Source organism: Toxorhynchites rutilus, chromosome 2 (assembly GCF_029784135.1).
Source record: "Toxorhynchites rutilus septentrionalis strain SRP chromosome 2, ASM2978413v1, whole genome shotgun sequence".
Classification (NCBI taxonomy): Eukaryota; Metazoa; Arthropoda; class Insecta; order Diptera; family Culicidae; genus Toxorhynchites; species Toxorhynchites rutilus.
In genome coordinates, this window is record NC_073745.1 from 7,700,333 (window position 1) to 7,721,422 (window position 21,090).

At 39.3% G+C, this 21,090-nt stretch overlaps 1 protein-coding gene across 6 annotated transcripts in view; it reads left to right on the top strand.

Moving 5' to 3' along the window:
• LOC129767321 (probable serine/threonine-protein kinase DDB_G0282963) overlaps nucleotides 1-21,090 on the top strand; it is a 118,687-nt gene that overhangs the window by 43,685 nt on the left and 53,912 nt on the right. For 5 of the 6 annotated variants that reach the window (XM_055768053.1, XM_055768054.1, XM_055768055.1 and 2 more), the window contains one exon: nucleotides 17,939-19,523. In XM_055768053.1, coding sequence (XP_055624028.1) covers nucleotides 18,311-19,523 — 1,213 coding nt within the window. In that variant the 5' untranslated portion in view covers nucleotides 17,939-18,310. Of the gene's footprint in view, nucleotides 1-17,511; nucleotides 17,721-17,938; nucleotides 19,524-21,090 lie in introns of those variants that run through there. The other variant, XM_055768058.1, reaches the window with a different exon arrangement.

Genomic DNA, 21,090 nt, shown 5'->3' on the forward strand with positions numbered 1-21,090 from the left:
TGGCCAAATATATTACAAAAAAGTGTTTTTGTAATAAGGGCAGGTTTGTAATATATGAAGCGTAGAGGTTCATCAATCGCGAGAGGAATAGTTTTATTCAACCAAGGTCTGAACTCATAACGAATGTCCGTTAAATGATGAAAAAATCGAATTAATCCACCTAGAAGTGACATCGTGCTTTTCAGCAGTATAAACGGACAGACACGCAACTATTTTACTTTTGGTTCCAGTCAGCTTCTAACCAGTCCACAGTTGGCGAATTGATCTCCATTTATAGACGCAATACATTCCTTAGGAACAGATTAAACAGTTCATCTCTCTTCCACTGGCAACTGTCCGTTTTACCCCACCAACTATTTCAATAATTAAAATTTTTCACTCAAAAATTGATTTACTTTTCCGTACATACCTAATATGGCTTCTCTGTTAACCCACAAACCGAAATATAACCATCAGCGAATTGAATTTTGATATAAACCACTCAAAACGCTTAATATCGAAACCGCAATAATTACATCCACATGCGGAATCATGTATGATTTTCGGTTTTGTTTTCTTTTTTCACTTTTGATCAGTATTCATTGCCATAGGATGGTTTAAATATTATAGAATAACATGTAGAATGTGTTCTCATTAACAGAAATCTGAAATTCAAAATAACTATACAAATTTTCCGTATTACCCGCGGTTCCCCTACATGATGTTGTTTACCGTAGGTTCTCAAATCATGTCTCTTCTTAATCCCTGGATCATTTCGACGCTGGTACCAAATTTCTTAGCTAAGTCACAAATATATGCAGATCGATGCCTACGAATATAATTCACGATTTTCTGGTCCAATTTTGTCCTTTTCGCGATTTGATTGTATGTTACACATTTCCCGGTGCACCAAATGCGCAAAAAAAAATTGTTTCAGTTTCCAATTCGATTCTTGCATCTTGAAAACAATTTTGCAAACGTAAACAAGTGACCTGCTGTAACATTTTTGACAAGTGAACAAAATTCATTCTGCTTGCTGGAATAAAACACGTTGTGACAGGAGCGTAGCAGATGATAATGATGATGTTCTGAACTATAATAGGCTTTAAACTTCCTCAGTTTAACACCTCTAGCCGTACAGAGAAACTCGTTTGCTACTTCTGACGATATATTTCAGCTGCTGAGGTTATTACTGCCGATGTTGTTCATGCTTTTCATGCTGCTGCTTTGCTACAGCTCCTGTTGTTGTGGTTGGATTTGATAATTCTGATCCTCTTCTGGCTCTTCTTCTTGATAAACTACTTTTGGTAGAAGAATCACACAGGGGTGGTGAGGCTTGCGATGCAATTATATGCTTCTCTTCTTGCGATGCAATGTTTCTCTCTGCTTCTTATAGTTCTTTCTCTCTTCGTATCGAGTAAAATCATTTTGTGCGATATAAACATTAGGAAGGTCTGTTGACTGCTGAATTCGTGAATGTATTATCTATACTCATCACGTTGGAAACGGACGAAGCATAAATTGCTATATTTCCTATCTCCACATTGTGCCAATGAAAATCGTCATCTCGAATTTCAAAAACAAATGTCTTAAAATTGCGTGAAACATTGAGCTATACTGTCATCTAAAATGTTATTTTTTTGCCAAAAATCGACAATCTTGGACTTGGTCTTTTTCGGAATACATAAAAAGAATAATAATTGAGATTTACGAGTTTCACTGTTATTTCATTTTTTTTGACATTCGGTCGTTTTTCCGTCTGAAAAGTCGATTTTCGAGTAAATTTTTTTTAGATAACTGTAAATCTCGACGTTTCATGCAATTTTAGAACAACAGCGTCCAACTTTTTGAACTACGATATAATTGCGTCTACGCCTGCGTTTCGCCTGACACTACGCACTTCGCGCTCGCATTAGAAAAACTCGTGCCACGCTATGAAAAATGCATTGAAAGTTACGGCGATTATGTAGAAAAATAGAAAATAAAAAAGACGGGCGGGTAATGTCGGGGACATAACCGGAGTGACATAGGACTATACAAAGGGGACAGCTTTTGTTAAATATATATTTTAAATATATTGTTTTATTTTCTTCTACTACGTGAATACCTACCTATCTACCTGAAAAATGGATTAGTTTACTGTTTACTCTTTATGAATATGTTGATGGTTCTGAAAAGAACCTTTGGTGTTGTGTTTTTGTTATCACTCGATATTCCCATCTTGTTCGGTTAAACCTTCCTGTTTAGCTATTGCGTTTGCCACTCGCCACAGCTTTCACAGTTGGAAAATTTCTTCCCATCCAGCTTGTGACATGTTGTTCAGTAAATTACATTTAATGCGACGTGCCGGAGAAACACTTTGCCACTCACTGAAACTAATTGTTGCCTTGATGAGCGCCGAACCGAAGCTGCTCTGTTCTTGATGCGGGTTTTCTGATTGTCGTGAGCAGCTTTGCAAGCCAACTCGAGCACTCCGACGGCCGAAGCTCTATAATCGCTGTTAGGTATACTGGTGCTCCGGGACCAACCCGTTCGGGCCTAGTTACCCTTGCGGAGCAATCAGTGAATGCGACCAACAGGGAACTGGAGACCTGCACGGTTCGAGTGAGACTTTGGCTTTCCCTTAACTTGTCCTCCTTTGTTACGTCCACGATGCCGATGTCGTACAACCACACGGGTTTACGGTTTGAAAGAAAATAAGATATTTTTTTGGGGTTCGCATGTTTTATACTCAAGCGGTACACACTCACAGGATAGAGACAAATCGGCAGACTCAGCCAGAGGGGCGAGTCCAACGAGACGAACGAATGAGCGTTAAAAGGGAGCGATGGCAAAAAAATACATTCATTACGATTTGTTCGCTCGTTGGATTCACATGCAGGCTAAAAAGGGTCCTTTTCAGGATCACAAAATTATTTTCAATCTAAAGAGTTTATTGTTTTGTTATCACTCGATACCCCCTTCTTGTTCGGCTAAACCTTTCTGTTTAGCGATTGCATTTGCCACTCGCCACAGCTTTCACAGTTGGAAAATTTCTTCCCATCCAGCTTGTGACATATTTTACAGCAAATAACATTCAATGGCATGTCGCATTACCACCACTCAGTATCGGATTGGAGGTAATTTTAACCTGTAATTGAACATTTGCGATGACAGTGGTACAGTGTCGACTTTCAATGTGGGGTCATAATTTGGACCCCGAACTCTATGTTTACAAAAATGTCCAACTAAATATGTCGCATTACAGGTCCGTCCAATTAGCTAAATGTCGAGATAAGTTTTTTTTTTTTTCTGTATTATAGTGACTTTCAACGCTTCTGGCTGGTTCGTCACTTTTACCTTCCATTTTGGAAGAATGTCGGGAATGAGAATTGAACTCGTGATCTTGAGCGTGAGAAGTATGGATGTTGCCTCCACGCCAGATCGGCTCCGCGTCGAGATAAGTGTAAATTACTGTACTTTCAATCTAGAAGCAATTTAAGAATTGGTGAAAATCAATAAGCTCAGAACAACTGCCAAATTCACATACTCATCATATCCTGGCAAACAAATTATGAAAAAATCAATTTGTGTTTTATTATTATTTTGGATATTGTTTTAAAAAGCATTGAACTGTATTTCCTAAACTCTTTTTTGGGAGGTTTAATGGCCCTGAAAAGCGCCTTGTTTTATGGAATGGTTCCAATTTAGAAAACTTAGTACTCGTGGTTTTGAAAAAAACCTTTTCGAACGCCCTCGATGCCGCCTTGTTCTGGATTTGCCATCAAAGCAGTTTGTATAAAGAACAAACTTTTTTCTTCTGCTACCTGAAGCCGTTTTGCGATTGCGTTTGCCACTCGCCACTCGCTGCAACAGCCTGTTGTCTTGATGTCCACCGAACCGAATGTGTTCTGTTCCGAATGCGGGTTTTCTTATCGTCGCGAGCAGCTTTGTCAGCTAACTCGATCACTTCGGCGGCCGAAACTATATAACGCCGGCTAGGTGGACTGGTGCACTGGTACTAACGTGCTCGGCCTAGCTACCCTTGCGGGGAACTCAAGATCAACACGGTTCGAGCGGGATTTTGCCTTTCCCTTCATTTTCCTCCTTTACCATGTCCAGACATGGCTGCTTGGGTTGGTTTGTTGATGTGTTCTGATGCGAAACGATGTGGTGTACGGCTTGAATGAGAATGATCGTTACGGCAGCGGAGCGGGGATTTTTAAGCTGACTGGCTGGTAGAGAATTACGCATGTGTGAGACTGCGACCAATGTTTCGTTCATTTTTTTCTTTTTCCTTTCCAATCGTGCTTCATTCTATTTCGCTGCTGCTCTGGTTGCCCGTTTTGGCCGGTACGATTTGAGGAGCACAAAATGGACCAATCAAAAATGGGCACATAGTGCATTTTGACAATGCTTGATATTTCACAATTATTCAATTATTTATCTCAAGAAAAATGAAATGTTATTCGTTATGATAGATGCGTAGATATATTTCCTATCAATTGATGCAAAAACCTATGCGATCTATTGAGAAATGCTCGAGTTATAAGCGTTCCAAATCTTGCATTTTTTCCTACTTTTTCAGTGCCTAGATTTCCATTTCACCCCCTATATCTTCCGGTTAGACGTAGTCCTACGTCAAAACGAAGATTACGAAAATCACCTTGTTTTTTGTCCTAACTTTATTTCTCCGCGATATCTGAGGCACTGAAACTTATTTTTTGAACGACCCTCCTAGTATCAAAAAACATTTCGAAAACATCATTTCTTGGGTGAATTTTCGATTTTCAAAGAACTCAAATTTTAACCGCTTTGCGTCACCTTCCCTTAAGTCTGAAATTTTGTATGAAGTGTCTCTTCGAGGTGGTAAAAATTTTGTATGAGGTAACGACGGGCACTCAATCTTTGAAGCCACTCTCTCTCTGAAAGATAGAATCGCACAGCTGAAAGCGAGCAAGCAAAAAGGGAAGCTGATTAGCTACGATCTCGACCATGCGTTCGATCGGGTATCCCTTTCTTACCTTCACCAAACTATGCGGCAGCTAGGAATAAACCCAGCTTTCGTAAGCTTATTAGTTCGAATTGCCGAGCGATCTTTCTCTCGGTTACTAGTGAACGGACACCTCTCGGAGCGCATCCGCATCGAACGCTCGGTTCGGCAAGGAGATCCGATGTCGATGCTGCTCTTCGTCCTATACCTCCACCCGTTTCTGAAACAACTAGAGCGACAACTCGGTTCCGATCTTGTTGTGGCCTATGCAGATGATATATCTGTGATTGTAACCAATACAAATACAATAGAGAGTATCAATGATCTATTTAATGATTTCGAGCACGCTGCGGGAGCAAAACTCAACAGGCTAAAAACTGTTGCAATAAACGTCGGGCTCATAGATGAGAATCCATTGAATGTTCCGTGGCTGGTCACAGCAGAAAAGGTGAAGATCCTGGGTGTGATTTTTACCAACTCGATCCGGGAAATGGTAAACATAAATTGGAACGCACTTGTATCGAAATTTGCTCAGCAGGTGTGGTTACACTCGTTGAGAAATCTAAATTTACAACAAAAAATTATTTTACTGAACACCTTCATTACCGCAAAGATATGGTATGTGGCATCAATCCTGCCAACGTATTGTATCCACACAGCGAAACTAGCGGCGATCATGGGCTCCTTCCTGTGGCGCGGAATACCGGCGCGAGTTCCAATGGAGCAACTGGCGCGTGACAAAGAAGCTGGTGGATTGAAACTGCATCTACCAGGCATAAAATGCAAAGCGCTATTGGTAAATCGTCACATGCAAGCAAGTGGTTCCCTTCCCTATTATCAATCCCTTCTGAACCAAGCTACCCCTCCTCCCGCAGACCTTCCCTGCCTCAAAATCCTTTCCCAACAAATCCCCCTTCTCCCCCCACTTGTTAGAGTACATCCCACGAGCGATCTAATACACCGCTTTTTCTTGGAGCGAACTGAAACGCCTCGTATTGAAAGGAGAAATCCGGAAGCGAATTGGAAACGAATATGGAAGAACATTGCGACGAAACAGCTATCATCATGCCAGCGGAGCAACTTATATTTGTTTATAAACGAAAAGATAGAGCACAGAAAACTGATGAGAACCATTCAACGAGCAGACGGTGAAGGCTGCTTACATTGTAATGCTGCAGTAGAAACACTACAACATAAATTCAGTAGCTGCCCCCGCGTAGTAGGTGCATGGGCTTACGTACAACGGAAGATAACTGACATACTAGAAGGATGGCAACTCCTGTCTTTCGAAGAATTGATTAAACCAGCGCTGCCAAACATCGGACCTACCAAACGAAGTCAAATACTGAAAATATTTATATTATACATCTCCTATGTAAATTCAATGAACGATAGAATCGATGTAGGCGAACTTGCATTCTTTTTAAGACGCGAAAATTAATTTAAATGTAAATAATATTTTAAAATAGAATGGAATAAACGATATATTAAATTTGAAAAAAAAAAAAAAAAAAAAAAAAAAAAAAATGTCAAAGTCGTTGTTTTTCCGTACAGTCATTGTCACCTTAATTAATATTGTACTTCCTTGATACACGATTGCTCGTCATTGACAGCACGGATGAAGAAGCATAGAAATGAACGGGAACTTTACTCTGCAAGGTCTGAAAATTGCGGATATTCGTGATTTTTTTTCCGGATTTTCGGTGTTGAGGCATTTTGATAATTGGTTAAGGTATATTTGATGACTTTTATGCTGATGGCAGCTGGGCGCGTGTATGCTGAGATATCAGAAAACGGCAACTTAGATAATTCATTTTTATACTCTGAAAAAAAAAATTCAGCCAAATCGGTCTTCTAGATCCTGAAATAATCGTACTGTCAGCTGAAAAAAACATGATTTCTAAAAACGCGTTTAAAGATTCGATCAGCAATGCAATTTTCTTTGGAGTGACATCATTTTTTTGTTGTTGTAACTTTCCACGATATGAAATATGGAAAAATCCATCTTGCACAATATTTCCGAAAATGTGAAAAAAATCTTGATTTTTTCGACAATCCAGATTAGGTTCCCCACTCGAAGGAAAATGCTAATGTATAGCATACCAAACAAATATCAGAGAATTTTAGATTGGATTGGTATATGAATAATCAAAATCCGTTTGTATAAAAAAAAGTATTTAGAAAATAATCTATTTCTTAAAAACGTGTTTTGATTCGGCAACCTTACTGAAAGACCTATTTCAAAAAATTGTCGTAGTAGATCTTTTATCACTTATTTTTGTCGTAGGATTATGTCTTTCTTTAAGGGTGCCAATTCAGAAAACAGGTCACGTTTTTATGAAATAAATTTAATAGGTATTTGTGCTGCGAACGGATTTAGACAATTTGCATATAAATTGAATCGGAAATTCTCTAAGATTTGTATTATTCATTACAATTCCATAGTCTGTAAATAGTTGAAATTGATTAAAATGAACATTCTCATTTTCCTATACATTTTGTCCATTTATGTGCTTCCCTAATGGTGCTGTCAATAAGGGCCAGCTGAGGCAGCCGCGAGAAAAGAAACAACGAAGGGGGATAACGAAAAAAAAGTATATGTTACTCAAACCCTTGCGCAGTATGTACGCTGTCGTTAGCGTATAAATATTGCATCTCCTCTGAGGAACGTTTTCAATCTGTTTATCTACCCAAAACATCGAAAATCGCTTATTCTGCTCGTTTTATGTCATCTTCGCTTCCCGAATATTTCACTCGCTGTGCACCTGGCATTGGCATCAACACATCGAGCCGAGCCACGGCAAAGCAAAATGATTGTAGGTGTTTGTAGACTAAGTAGCTTCAAGCCACCAGTGTTTAGCTTTGTGTTCGTTGTTTGTTTCTCTTGCATACCGGTCCTGTTCCGATGCTCCGAAAATCTCCTAGCATTGTCGACGGTTTTTACTGGGGCACGATTTTTCATAAACTAGTAAGTGCATCGTTGTCACAAAGGTTAGAAAGAATCGCTGCTTCTTTGAAGTCACGGAAACTCATTTCGGGCTCACTGATATTTTCTATAAAAGAGGTAATTTTAAAATTTGGTTGCATTTATAAATAAAATCCGAAATGATAAATAAGCGAATTGAATAAAACGAACGCGTAGTCCTACGTCCTACATGGTCCTGTGATAAAATCCCTTATAATTTTTTTATTAATTTGTGGTTATGAAAATAAAGTGAGCGAAAAGGAATCAATCTTGTCATTGATCGAAGACAAAATAAAAATAAAAAAGAATTGAATATGTCACTCGTCGCTATTCGCAAACTATTACGCACAAATGATCTGAAATGGCGTGGTACATTGAAAGAAAAGCAATGGTACTTGGTACAGTGGTACTATGGTACTGGGAAGCACATCTCTGAAAGACTTGCCTAGGCCCAGTAAAACGTTGATCGCAACTGGAATCGTTAGTTTTTTTTATTCCAATGATCCAGAATCCAGATTACATAATCAAGGTTCCGGATATTAGATCTAGATTTCAGTTTCCAAATTCGAATCCCAAATTTCGGTCCTCGATTGCACAGATTTATTTCACCGATAACACAATTTGCCAGAAGAATTAATGCTCAAAATATCTAAACAGAAGCTCAAAAATCTACTTACTAATTTACTTTTATACTTTCGATTTGATGAAGTGTAATGAAATCTGATATTCCAAGTAATTTCATCTCATCCCAATGTTGGTTTCGTTACACCTAGTCAGCATATCTTTGGAAATATCAATAAACTTCGAACGGGGGTTTGACAATTTATTATATCATTTGAGATTTAGTTAAGTGTTTGAATCTCTTGAGGCATGTTTAGGGTATGGTTGAAAATGTATTTAAAATGGTTTGGAACTAAAGTATATTTAAGGCACTCGCAATGTGCGTAGGTACTCTCTAAAAGACAATAACTCTCTGGCGGAACATTCATCTCGGGAACTGTAGGCCGATTCAGCTGAAATTTGGCTGCAATGCTTTCCCGAATTGCCTCTAACGCCTACCGTAGACGTTTTTCAAAAAAATTGCCAAAACGGCGGCTTCATGATTTTTTTTTTTCAATTTATGTCACATAAATGGTAATTTTTTAAATACTTATACAAAACCAGAAAACCAAAATATCTAAAAACCATGCAATTTTTTACAAATAAGCTAGATTTTGTTTCTAGGGTCGTTAACATTTTTGAGGTTTTGAGGGGGGCAAATAGTGTTACTATTTCATCGTTGCAAACCGAAGCTACACGAAAATGTAAAAATGAAAATATCGATTTTTTCGGTCGGAGGTCGGAGTCCCCTTTCGAGTAAATAGGCTTTTGGATTTGCTAAGAGTTGCTTTTTGCGTGAACCTGCTCAATGTTTCGCACTGTTGTTGATTTTGATATGAACATTGATTCATTATTAGTTACAAGCGTTTCATTGTGACAATAAAAGGAAATAACGGTGCGGAAATGTCGGCCCCTCACCACTCCCCGTTGTTTGTAGTTCTTATTATACACACAAAGCCGCTCAAATGACTCTTCAGCATAACTGAACACCATCAGCCAGCAAGGCAACAAATAGTCTCTTGTTTTGCCATTTGTATTCACCTTTGTTCGCAAAAACATGTCTCTCATCCAAGAAACACGCAAATCCTGGCTCATGTTCACTACCCATTATTGAGGAGAAGAACGGAACGGCAATTTACCGTCATATTGCAGCAAAAACAAACGCTTCCCAGCACTACCCTCAGCACCCCACCATGCGGTGAATGTTCGGGTCACCCGATTACTCACAATCAAATGAAACGACCACGCGATTCCAGACGCGAAGGTGGTGAATGGGATCACACACATTCGCTCGGTTCTATTTGCAGACGCGATAGTATCGGAATACCGTATTGTTTTTTTTTTGTTTTTTCTTCACAACTCGTTGTTTGTTCGTTGTTTCCCGAGTTCCCGAGTTCGACGAAGTGCAATCATCAAAAGTGAGCGGGTGAGCTGAGCGAATGCATGGCCGCGGCCCCCGGCATTCCGGGTATTCTCATCCATCAGTCTCACAGTTTGCGCACAAATCTAGCGTAATCAACTGTTGTATGGAATCTGTTATAATACTGCGCCACACAATACTTCGAAACATGATTGCGTGTATTCGCCGCCGCTGCTGACGACTTTATCTTTTTTTCCGCCGTGAGCGTAACAAATGTTCATCAAATAAACAAGCTCTGGGAAATGGGGTGGACCGAAGGGGTGCGGAAATCGAGGGGCTCTCGGAGTGTTTCTGCGAAGCGCACTTTTGTTAACAAACTTTCGTGGACGCTAATTGAATTCAAAGAATTTGACGTAAATACTCGATTTGATGCGGTCAGCTTCGGGGGCAGGAAAAAGGATAGAAAAAAATGGTGCGCTGAAAAGTAGACGAAATTGATAGCCAGTGGAAGAAATTTTGACAGCGGGTTGTGTATAACCAGTTGAGCGTGCAAGAGAGAGAGAAAGATCGTCGTGGCTAGAACCATCGATTTTCCAAGAAATCAGGTAAACGAAAACGAGGGAAAAAAGTTAATATATTCATTTTGTGGTCAGGTTCAAGGTGGCTGCTGAAGGTCAAATCATCATTTTTTTAAATTATTTCATCGTTGTGATACGAATCTGACTAGAACGAGGGTTCTATGCGAGTATAAACAATTACAACAACCGAAAAAAACGTAAACTAATTGATTTATTGTTAAAATCATACATTGGGAACCGAAATCGGCGCAGGGCTACATTATTGAGACTTTCTGTCATTGTTTGGTTGGGAATTTTCGAATTTTCGAGAAAATAACAATTAGAGGCGAAGGCCTTTAATAGATGGTTCTCAATGATGTTGTATACGATTTGATCTTAGACCCTATAGAATCGGACTTAAAAACTTAAAAAAAACGTTGAAAATATAAAATTGTAGATTTAAAAAAATATATTTTCAAATAAACGGTGTTTGTATCGGCGTCTGTATCTTGCGTTATACACGAGGGACATCCAGAAAGTAGCAGACATTTTTATTAGCGCGACAGTGAATAGATCTGGTTATTGTTTTTGTTTCGTTTGTTGATATCGTTGTGTGAAACTTTAATTTTTTCCATGACCCGTACGATAAGTCGGACATAATTGGAAGAACATATGCGACGGTTCTTGCATATCCGACTGAAACATGGAGCAGACTAAGACTACATACATTCTATCAAGAGGAGCTAATCATCGCAGAATCCCTTTTGGCAGTACCGTTGTAATCGAAGGCGGCGAGTTTGAGGTGGTTGACGAGTTTATCTGCCTTGACTCGTTGATAATAACTTATAACAACAGTCGTGAAATTGAATTCGAAAACGGAAGTCGTGCCTACTATGGGCCCCACAAATATCTAATGTCAAACTCCTACCCCATACGAAGTGTATCATGCACAAATCTCTCATACGACCGGTAGTCCTCTATGAACACGAAGCATGGTTCATGCTTGAAGAGCACGCGCAAGCACTTGGTATTTTCAAACGCCGAGTCCTCAGAACAATCGGTGATGTACTGGAAAACGAAATTTGGAGAAGAAGGATGAACCACGAACTGCCTCAACTCTATGGCGAACCCAACATTCAGAAAGTCGCTTAAACTGGACGAGGGCCATGGACGAAATATATTGCTAGAATGCCGAATGTGGAGCAAAGCTTGGAAGGATATGGGTTGTCTGGGGTTGGAGGACTGCAGTCATGGACCGGGTTTATTGGCGAAACGTTGTGTAGAAGATCTAATTTCAATGGAATGTAGTAGCATAGTAAACAATACGTCCTAATAGCGCATCATTCGTATCTGCTCCCATGCGCATCGGACTCCTAATTTTGTTGATGGCTTTGAGCTAGATTTGATGAACGATAAAACGTAAACTGTTAGTTTATAGCCAACAAAAAGAATTGAATGGAATGAAACGTAAACGGTTATTCTTGCGATTTTTAATGTTTGTTTGTTTTAATGCTGATCCTGTTGATAGCTCTGTGTGCTTATTCTGTTAGACGCTTGTTTGGTGCTAGTTGGTTTGCGTCGTACGAACGATTTCTAGAGATGTGATTTTACATTTCACCGAGGCAATTTTACTATTGTTAATACTTGCAAGCAGTGTTGCCACACGTACAGATTTATCTGGAAAGGCACGGATTTTTTTTCGTTATTTTTGGTACAGATTCTGTACGGTATAGAGTACAGATTTTCGTCAAAAAGTACAGATTGGTACAGATTTTTTTCCGTGTGTGAAATATCTTACATTCCAACAAAGCAACATTAAGGTACATGACGACTTTTACGCCGCAATATCGCTTGGAGCGTTTTTTGAAATTTTAATTTATGATAGTACGCAATCTAGATCCAAAAAAAAACTGTATAAGTATTATAAAACACACGAAGAACTTAGGATGTAAATGTTGTATTTGTATTAATTAAATGAGTAGTTTTTCATGCCAAATTCTACAACGAATATTTTCGATGGTACAGATTTTGGACGAAAAAGTATAGATGAGAAAGATTTTTAACCCCTCAGAATGGTACAGATTTAAATGTGGCAACACTGCTTGCAAGTATTGCCATTGTTATTGTTTTCATTCGTTGCCGAAGACAGATTGAGATACATAGTTTAGAGAAGTGCAATAATTGTGCTGATGGATATAATCGTATATAATCGTCTTCGAGTGTATGTCCAATTAGATAAAGTTCGCTGAGCGCTTGTGTATTGTTCTCGTGAGGGCCGGAAAGAATCATCAATTAACATATTGAGGACCGCTCACGAGTTTTCTCGTGTTTCGCGTTCCGTTTGTTACGGATGGATCATGAAATAATCCGTGTTTTCTACACACTGTCTTTAGATGTCACATACTTTGATACATTGTATCCTACTTTGTGTATTCAAGTATTTACATCAACAGTCAATGTATTAAACTTGATGGTTAAATCCTTGTTCTGCCAAGAATCTAACAAGGTTATCTATGGAATCTAATGAAGCTATGAAAAACTGTATAAAAGCATGAACGCAAAATAAAAAGCGGTCCCAGGCGTATGTCATTAATGTGTTAACCATGTTCAGCTGTTTTGACAATATGAAGCAAACTAACGGCCCTCAAATTTGATTTCAAATTTTTGATATCGTGAGACTACGTCTTTCATTTCTATGTTGGGATGTAAGTTTAAAGTTTCGATAAAGGGAATCGTTACATTGGAGGGACCAGATTCTGAGCATCATATCTCTTTGCCGGCTGAATGAAATGGTGTGATAATCACCTCATTCGAAAGATGAAATGTCTACGAATTATGCTTGTTACTTATTGATCTAGAAACTTGTTTCAATAGTCTACAGATCATAAAACTTGTTTCAATAGTTGAAATTGCTTTAAAAGCAAGCAATTGAAATCACATAAATCTGGATATAAGCGAAAATCCAATTACTCATAATTACGCTGTTGATGGAGCATATACCCGCAGCCAGCGAAACACTGTGCTCCCTCTAATCATTCCCTTTTCTTTTTTGCTACCGATTTGAATCAATCCTAAACTGGCGAAAAACGTTGTTTGGAAAATACAGTAGAACCCCGATTTTTCGCGGAATAGTCTGGCAACGGAAATCGTGGATAAGGCAATAACGTACTGAAATGGGTTGCAAACGCGAAAAAAAGATGCTTCAGCAGAAAACTATGTTTTATCAATATACAAATCATTAGACTACCCACCTATAAAGTCGTGTATATTAGTGGTCAGATAATGTGGCTAAAACAAAAGATCAAAGGCCTACCAAACGTTTGATCATGGGACATGAGGAATGGGATAGAGTTTGTTTTTATCCCATTTGTTTATTTATTCAGGCTCTTTAGCAGTTTAGCTGTAATAGAGCCGATTTTAATAAACTGTACATTACACAGTAGCCATTTTCAAGCGTAAGAGCATTTCTTTCTGTTCTTCCATTGTTCAGTTAGGCCTCCGGACAGCGGAAACAGTTGATATGATCATTGTTATGTTATTAATAGCACAACAGCCCGATGTTTTTTGCAGAGCAGAGCAGTTGTATGGATGAATCGATTGTCATTCGACTGTGGATCGATCTCCATCGCTGATGGTTGTTGCGTAGACCTGGTTATTCTATAACAACACAAAGATTGTCAATTGAGGGCCCCGAGTTTTGAACTCACGATCGATCGCTTAGTAAGCGAATTCGCAGCCAGTAATATTTGTGAAATCAACACAGTGAGGTGAGATCTCATCGAGAGACTATTTTGAGTGTTAATATATCTTTGCCACTTGAGCGAAGTGCGAATGAGCGGTATGACAGAAATAGAAACGGGAGTGGTGAGCGGACCTCATTGCTTTGCCTAGCAGCACAAAAGAGGAAGAGACCAATTACTGTACAGATTGAACCAATCAGAACGTGGAATTTTCGTTGAGGTAATGCTTAACATTTTTCAATTGTTTTCAATCGTTTGATTCAAAATCAATTTATGTGAATTTATTGTGATATATGCGTAGCAATATTCTCAATTGGCTGATGCCATCGTCTCTGTGATTTATCGAGAATGGTGAAATTAGTGTTCGAAATTATTCATTTCCATATCCTTATCGAAATGAATAATATTTTATGACTCCGAATCCTAAGCGTTTGACACTAAACCTACCGATGTCTCATGTATACCTATTCCTACCACAGCGGGTTAAGTGACCCTTTATAAATAGTTAGTGAACAATGACTCGATTTATATAGTTTTGTTGAGAAATGTGGCATACCATATTTCTTCTGTATATTTCGACGTTGTGGGATAATTATTAGCAAAATATTGAAATAACAATTTTTGACACGCAGCACTGTAGCTTGAAATAGTTACTGTTAGCTCGCTCGATAGTCAGTAATACAATTAATTCTGATCATTCACTAATCATTCATAAATACAACAAAATATAGAAAGCAACAGCAAAAAATGTGTGATGCAATGGTTTTGTATCACAACCACACACACACACACACACACGAACCGTTCTGATATCATATAAATGTTTGCAAGAGTCAAATGACCCGTTGCGGTAGGTAGGGCAGATTGCATATATTTCTCAGTAAAAAAATAACAAGAGAAGAGTAAACACTGAAAAATACCTTCGATGTATGTTTTAGGAAGAGTAGTGTAGGCTAATGATGTTGTGACAATGTAATTTGCAAGAAAATTTTGACTGGAAATTTAAACTGGGTCATTTTATCTCTAGTGGTAGGTTTAGTGTGAAGGCTTCATTATCCGTTGTTTTGAAAAAAACCGAGGGGTTGTATCTGAGACACGACCCCTTTAGGACGTAGGACTACGTGGTTTTGCCGAATCATTTCTAGAAACAACGATACTTTCTTGCCTTTGCGAGAACAATACACTAATTGGTCATATGTCGCAATCTGTTTCTTTATATCAATTCACGCATTGCACTGAGTATTTAACGAGAGGCATCTTCCGTGCATCACCATTCCACAAGTATCAAACACGCGTCTAACAGATATACACAGTTGCAGCGATAAAAATGAAACATCGCGAGAATGACCGTTTATGAAAAATCGTTTCTCGACTCTCGGTCAAAACTGGACAAAACAGTTCACTTTGATGAACGGTTCACTCACTAACCGTTCATCTAAGTGAATCAGTTCTTTTGAACCGTTCTTTCGCTCTTTTGTTCAACAGTATTAAGAACAACATAGAATGTTAGCAGGAACCCAACATCAATAGACAGCTATTAATTGATATCGTTGGATTGGATAGTGTACGTATGGGATTTATATTTTTGAAATTTAGTGGGGAAAGATAAGCTGCTTCTTTAAAAGTCGCGAACTGTATGTGAAAATATGTTTATCGGTCGACAAAAGTTTATGTAATAATTTGATGCGCATAACATATGTGCAATTTTTCATATTCTCTTTTTGGACAACACACAGGTTCCATGTAAGATCATATTTTATAATTTTCATTCAGGCAAAAAAATCACCAGCGATTTTCACTAACAATCAATCATACAAACAATCACGATAACACGTACACGCAATAGGCCAAACAATGAATTGAAAGCAACGAAAAAACTTTTTTCTCAACATGCCCTCACTATAATATTTTATGTTTACCTAATCCATGAATCGCCCCAGCTTCCCCCAGATTTTTTCTGATAATCAGAAAGTATATGATTGTTACGCGGAATTTAAAAAATACATGAAATTGAAAATATATAGTTTTGCTTTTAAAACTACGAAAATCTAATTTTATTTTTAACACAAAATTGTGTATACATTAACAAAATAAACCATGAGTTCATGCATTTTGCTCATAAATGACAAATCGTTTTATTTTCCTTACAAGCGTTCTCGTTATATTTATCCATTTCGTCCAGCGCAAATCAGTTCAGCTGCACTAGTTTGTTCGCAAACAGTTCGGCCGCAAACACTTCGTTCTCAAACAGTTCGTTCACTCTAAATCAGTTCTTTGCCATACAGTTCACTCGCAAACCGTTCTTACAGAATCAGTTCGTTCACAAACAGTTCACTCGCAAACCGTTCTTACGGAATCAGTTCGTTCCGTTCGTTCACAAACCGTTCGCTCGCAATCAGTTCGTGGGGAGAACTACCGTTCTTTGAAAAAGAACGACCGATCGTTCACTCTTTTCGGCGAACTAGTTCTTTCGTACCGTTCGTGAACGGTTTGCCCATCACTAGTCAAAACCATCAACAAAGCTGGGGGCTTGCTGCATCAGAACAGAGCCGATGCGCCTATAAATATTTGCACTCTTCTCTTTTTTCGCCTGCTTTGCCATGGCTCGGATAGTTGTGTTAATTGCAATGCCAGATGCACTTCAAGTGAAATATTCGCTAGCGTTCACAGCTCGAGGTGAAACATAAAACACAAAACGAGCAGAATAAGCGACCTTTGTTGTTTCGGGCACAGAAATATTCTGAGAATTCTCCTCAGAGGAGATGCAATACTTATACGCTAGCGACAGCTTACTTCCTATGCAAGGGTGGGATTTACTTCACAAATATTCTCTTTTCGCTATTCCTTTTCGTTGTTTCTATTCTAGCGGTTGCAAAGTTGCCCGTTATCGACAGCTCTGTTCGGGAAATATATAGCATATCAAACAAATCTTAGGAAATTTCCGATTCTATTGGTTTGTAAATCGTTAAAATCCGTTCGCAGCAAAAATAGTTATTAACGTTAGCTTTATTTCATAAAAACGTGACCTGTTTTCTGATTTGGCACCCTTAAAGTAAGACGTAGTCCTACGCCAAAACACAAGACTTACTACATCCATTCATTATTTCAACAAATGCTCCGTTGTGCTCCTGATAAAAATTCAAGCAAAAGTGAATCAGTTCTTTACGTTTTATACGAAGTTTTTCCGGTTTCCTTATCGCAGTAGTCGTGCGCGGAATAACGTTTTTTCTCACAATTCAGCCCATAATACGTTGCTTCAATCATATTTTATAAGTGAACTGAAACCGTGATGTAACAAAATGCGAGTATCTGTACCCTGGATTCTTTTTGATCGCGATTTTCTTGAAATTATACGAATGTTTGTTACGCTATTTGCTCGAAATTACGCCATCGCATCAATCGTGTAAAAAAATAATTCAGTGTACTCACGAAACATTCGGTAAATCAAGTTCGTTAGTCTCAAGCACTATATCGAATGACCAACTTGAACAAATAATTCCATTATCGCCCCAGAGAAGATATCGTCATCTAACCTATTAGTGGAGGGGTAATTAATTTACGGCTCATCATCATCCACTCAATCCACCATTCTCAAGATCTCCGCTTCAGCGCAATATTGGGCCCTGACCGAAGCAATAAACAAACTGTCATAATCACGAAGCAGTAACAAATGACACCAACAACAACAACACAAAAAAGAACACACTCCGCTCGCAGCATGAATGAAATTCATCAGAAATCTAATAAATTTTAATCTCTTTCTAGGAAATTTTTCGCCTGCTCACAACCCCACGTTTGACGACGGCCAAGGCAAAAATAAGCGCATCACGCACTACGGCGGCGCACACGCACACAGCACACGTTTTGAATTCGCTTCCAAGCAGAGAGAGAGAGAGAGAGAGGGAGACCGTGCCGGTGAGTGTGAGCTCAAAGGATAGTCAGTCCAAGAAATCATCACCTGACGGGCAGATGTCTGAAGGTTTTCGCCGTAACAAACCAAATAATCGCCTGTGCTCCGTTGCTGTCGGGCAGTTTGTGGGAAACGGAAAGTGCACGCGGGCAGGAGAAGTGTGTGAGAGAGAGAGGGACGCGTTACGAAAATAAACCTCTCGGGCGCGAGTGGAGATAAAAACTCTCATGGGGGCCAGGCATAGTCGCCGGCAGCAGCAAGGAAACCGAACACAGACAGAGCAGAGCCAAGCGCAGCATCCATCATCGCTGTCCGTTGTTGGTGGCGGTTCGTCGCGCCAAGGAGAAGAGCTCGTAGGAGCTAACACAGACTCGGCAGACGATCAAAGTTCTACGAATAGTAGTTTAGTTATAACGATTAGTATGTTGAAGATGGAACCGGGCCAGGAGGAGTCAGTCGAGGCTGAGGAGATGCAACAGTCTGCATCGTCTCAGCAGGAGCCGAATGATGGGTTGGAGTTGTCGCCGTCAGCAGTGCCACCCGCAGTAGTGGAACCCAAATGTGGATGTTTCGAAAACAATAACTGTCCAATTAGTTTTGTGTCTACGAGTGTTTCTGGCAATTGCACCGACAGTAAGAGCAACATCAGAAGAAGTTCCTATTCAACAAATGCAGTGCACAATAACATTTGTGGCAATAACAGTAACAATCAAAACCAAACTTCCACATCCAACCAGGGCTGTAATTGTAACAAAACTGATAGTGTCAACAATAATGAACCGAGTAATGCCAACCCGCTTCCAGCAACCATGGCAAATGATTGTACCAATAACAATAATAACGATCCGGCAGTAATCAGTAATATCTTCAACAATCATCATCATCTGCTGCATCATCACCATCATCATCATCATCACCACCACCACCATCACATGCCGTGGACGTCTTCCTTCCTAGCGGTGACTGCTGCTTCCTCCGTTCCAACCACTTCCTGTCCAGTGAGCATGATCTGTGATAGCAATCCGAGCGCTTCCGTGAGCGGAACCATGAGCAACAATGCCAGCGTATTGAGCCGCACCATGCAGCAGCACCAACAGCAATTGCGGCAACAACAGCTGCTAACGACAGCAGCAGCCACCAGTACTGCCGCTGCCATCTCCTCTCCGGATCCAGTGAATCCCAGTTTAATGGTGACGGCCAGTTCCGTTTGTGAGATGAGTGATAAGTTGAGTGATTTGAAGCTGGATCAGGCTGCTGATAGTGGCGGTGGCGGTGGTGGCAGCGGAATCGCTGATGGTGGAACAAGTAACAACGACGAACATCAGGAACATCCCTTCATCGTTGGGGAGTGTCCTCGATGTGCGGTTGCCTCGCAACCTCACGGCCTGTCGGTGGAGAAGGAGGAGAAGATATTGAACACGACACTGGGAAGCGAGAAAGGTTAGTGGTTTTGGTTTGTTATATCACGCGGGGGAAAAGCCTTCAGGCGGGATGAGCTATGGTCGTTTTGTGGTCTCCTAACCGGATTGTGTTGCCACAAGTAACGATGAATGGATTAGATCTATTGATGACATCTGTTGTTGGATAAACCGCAAAATTTGTTGTGCAACCGTGCAACGGAATATTCATTAGTCGGTTGGTTTTAGGTATAAATATTTTTCCTTCGATTGTTTTTTATTTAAATTATACTTTGTCTTGATTAAAATTAATCATACATAGTTATGTAGAGTTCTATTTTTTCACATTTAGGTTTTCTATTCGTGTTTCACTAACAAAATTTTTTATATCAGTGGAAAATGTTTCTTCTACTGAACAGCTTGAAATAGTTCCCACCTTTAAAGAAAAATGTCCACTGAATCGGAAAACTACAAGTAAGGATGCATCTTGGTGGAACACAATCTGAAATGAAAAGCTTAGCAAATTGTCTGGAAAACTCATCGACAAAGCAAAAATGACTTCTGATTGGACAGATTACAAAAACTGTCTAACAGAATATAACAAAGAAATCCGTAAATCTAAGAGAAAGGATTGGAAGTTCACTTGTGAGCAGGTAGAAAGTTTACCTGTTGTAGCAAAACTTCATAAAGCACTTCCTAAGGATAATTCCAAGCAACTTGGTAGTCTGAAAAAAGAAAACGGTCAATATACAACCAATTCCTAGGAGATACTTAGTATCAAGATGGATACGTACTTCTCAGGCTAAATCCAATTGACTTCCGGACACGCACAGGTCTTCAATACAGCTCAATCTTGTCCAATCAGAGGCGAAATCAGAGCTAAAGGAAAGGCTAGGCCGGTCTTTACGAAGTCAAGAACGACCATCTGGAGTATACAATATCCGTGAAGCCCAGATCGCGCTCTGAACTTGTAAAAGTACACCCAAAGTTAATTTTTAGCAAATGTTCTGGCATCCCGATTTATTACATTAAATGAGCTGAAAGATACCATAAAATGTTCTACTCCCCAATACATGTATATCATTTGTATAATATATATGCTAGAGCCAATATGAGAGAGCGAAACAGGAGACACATTGAAATGAAAGCATATGAAAGCTTTTCGTATAGTTTGCCAAATACACAGCCCAGACAGAGAAAGATATATTCTCGTTCATGTTCTTCTTTATCGTCTTAGAAAACACCTTCCAACACCATACACACCTTCCAATTTTATGATGAGGTGTATTATTATCACGCTCCTTTATAATAGCGCTGACAACTATATGGATAGCGTGGTCGTGTAAAGTAACTTTGCATTCTAGCCGGCCTTTGTTCGATCCCCATTGACGTCGTATGGACTTTTTTTTGCACAATCCCAAATGAAAAGAGAAAAGAAAACAGAAAGAGATGTCTGCTCGCATTCATACAAACCATTTTTAAGAAAATAGTTCATTATTTGCGTATTTGACTCTCATGCACAGGAAATGGCATCTTTTTTGCCAAAGATGGCATGTTTTCTGCCAACGCTAGTTTGGGTTTATATTCGCGTGTGAATGTAAAAGTGTGAA